Source organism: Suricata suricatta, chromosome 1 (genome assembly GCF_006229205.1).
Source record: "Suricata suricatta isolate VVHF042 chromosome 1, meerkat_22Aug2017_6uvM2_HiC, whole genome shotgun sequence".
In the NCBI taxonomy this organism is placed as follows: Eukaryota; Metazoa; Chordata; class Mammalia; order Carnivora; family Herpestidae; genus Suricata; species Suricata suricatta.
Genome location: NC_043700.1, coordinates 194,215,367 through 194,217,242, shown reverse-complemented (window position 1 = coordinate 194,217,242; position 1,876 = coordinate 194,215,367). Strand labels below are relative to the sequence as shown.

The 1,876-nt window shown below is 59.1% G+C and overlaps 1 protein-coding gene across 1 annotated transcript in view; it reads right to left on the bottom strand.

The window, feature by feature from the left end:
• Positions 1–240: 240 nt before the first annotated feature.
• The window catches only part of LOC115286476 (voltage-dependent N-type calcium channel subunit alpha-1B-like), an 11,402-nt gene continuing 9,766 nt past the window's right edge, over positions 241–1,876 (bottom strand). The window contains exons 5-6 of the mRNA XM_029932985.1: positions 442–577; positions 241–288 (exon numbers count right to left, since the gene is read on the bottom strand). Of these exons, the coding sequence (XP_029788845.1) occupies positions 255–288; positions 442–577 (170 nt within the window). The 3' untranslated portion in view covers positions 241–254. The remainder of the gene's footprint in view (positions 289–441; positions 578–1,876) is intronic.

Genomic DNA, 1,876 nt, shown 5'->3' with positions numbered 1-1,876 from the left:
GACTCTGGCTGAACGTCTTGAGACCATGATGGCACCCAACAGGGCTGACAGTGTCCACGCTGCAGTGCAGGTGGGGAAGCTTCACAGGGGACACAAGCCCTCCCTATGCCAGGTCTCCTTGTCCCCAACTTCCCAGACCTCCCACGACCCTAACCCTCCAAGACCAGCCACCTGAGTCTCTGCAGCCAGGCAGGGCATGGAGGCCACTCGTCCCCGGCTCTCCAGCCCAAATTGGGGTTCCCCGTCAGGACCTCTCAGGGCCATGCTCTGCATCTGGACATCCACAGCCTGGGCACACAGCAGCCCGCAGTCACACCCACCTCCCAGCCACTCTCACCTTCTCCCCGGTCCTGAGCTCCCCGCACTCCATTCCTGGCATCTCCCACCATCCCTGTCTCACCCCCATTCCCAGCCTGACTACCCAGCCCTGGGAGCCCTCACCGGTTTTCCTGGCTGCACCACCGGGATCTCTGTAGAGTGGCCACGCTCCAGGAGTGTCCTTGCCTCATAGGGTACCTCCTGGGTCCTCTGAGTGTCCCAGGAAACAGACTCCTTGATGCCACTTTCTTGGGTTTATCTGTGAAGAGATGACTGTCCTGTTGGCTAAGACGTCTATGGGCCACTGGATTCTCACCAAGGACCTAGCTCTGATCTGCCAGGAGCTTACACTCGCCCTTTCTGCTCTGGGCTAGAGGAATCCCAGAAGCATGAAGCCCCTCGAGGGCAGGCACTCTCCAGTGGCTGCACAGCAAGGGATGTGAACCCAGGCCCGGGGCTTAGAGCAGACAGGCAGAGAGGGAGGTCTGGGCCGACTACCTCCTGCCTGTGGACACCCAGCAGTCTCCTCAGCCCTAGACAGGGCCTCACGTGTGTAGTGGGAGCAGGGACGGTTCTTGGCAAGGACAAGGCCACATGTGTACATGATGTATGGCAGTAAAGACACCCCAGCTACGCTGGCCCTCGGCTCCCTCCTGAGGGCTCCTCCTGTCCTCACCTCCAAATTCACTGCCACCTCCCTACATCCCCAACCTCCAGCCGTGAAGGCCCTTCAGACGTAGTGTCACATTTTGGAGGAGGCCTTCCCCAGCACACGTACCCCCACCTTACCCTGTCGGTGTACATCTCCCAGGTGGCATCGAAACTGACCGGCAATGGCCTGGATTATTGCCTGTCCCCATGTCTGGTGACGCGGTGTCAACATTCTCACTCACACGGGCTGCATGGCATCGATCGCACTCTGAGCTGAGAGGTGCAGTCTGCCAGCCTCGCCACACTAATGGCCAGAGTTGCGAGCATCCGCCCTGTGGTGTGCTATCTGGAGCTGCTGCCGCCTTGGGGTCGGCTGCCCCTGACAGGACGCTCAGGCAGGAGAATGGCAGCTGGGCCTCCAGGCCTTGGGACCCCTAAGGTCACTCCACGCTGAGGTCAGCTGCACACGTACCAGCATCAGACGGCACAGAAAATGCCCCGACTCTGCCTGGCCCAGGCTGATGGGGTCCTGGCTCGCTTGCAATAAAAGGGAGTGCTGACTCATTCTATCAAAACTATAGCCATGGAAGTAAGTAACATTCATTTCTCTTGAACCGAAACCTGCCTGAGAACACTCCAAAAAAACACCTTGTGGGTCCACCAGCCCCAGGAGAGCTGGCCCAGTCCCAGGACCCACGAGCTGCCAAGCTGGCCCCTAAATGTGAGAAGTAACACACCACTAAGTTATGGCAGTTTATCCCGCAGCAAAACCTACCCGATTAGCACTCTGTGACCCACAACCAGGCTTCAGAAAAGAAGGTCCAAAACATGTCCAGGGGAGGAAGATATCGGGAGCTCTCACCATGCAGGCTGTGCCCAGGCTGCTAGAGGCCCCGCACCTCGCCCC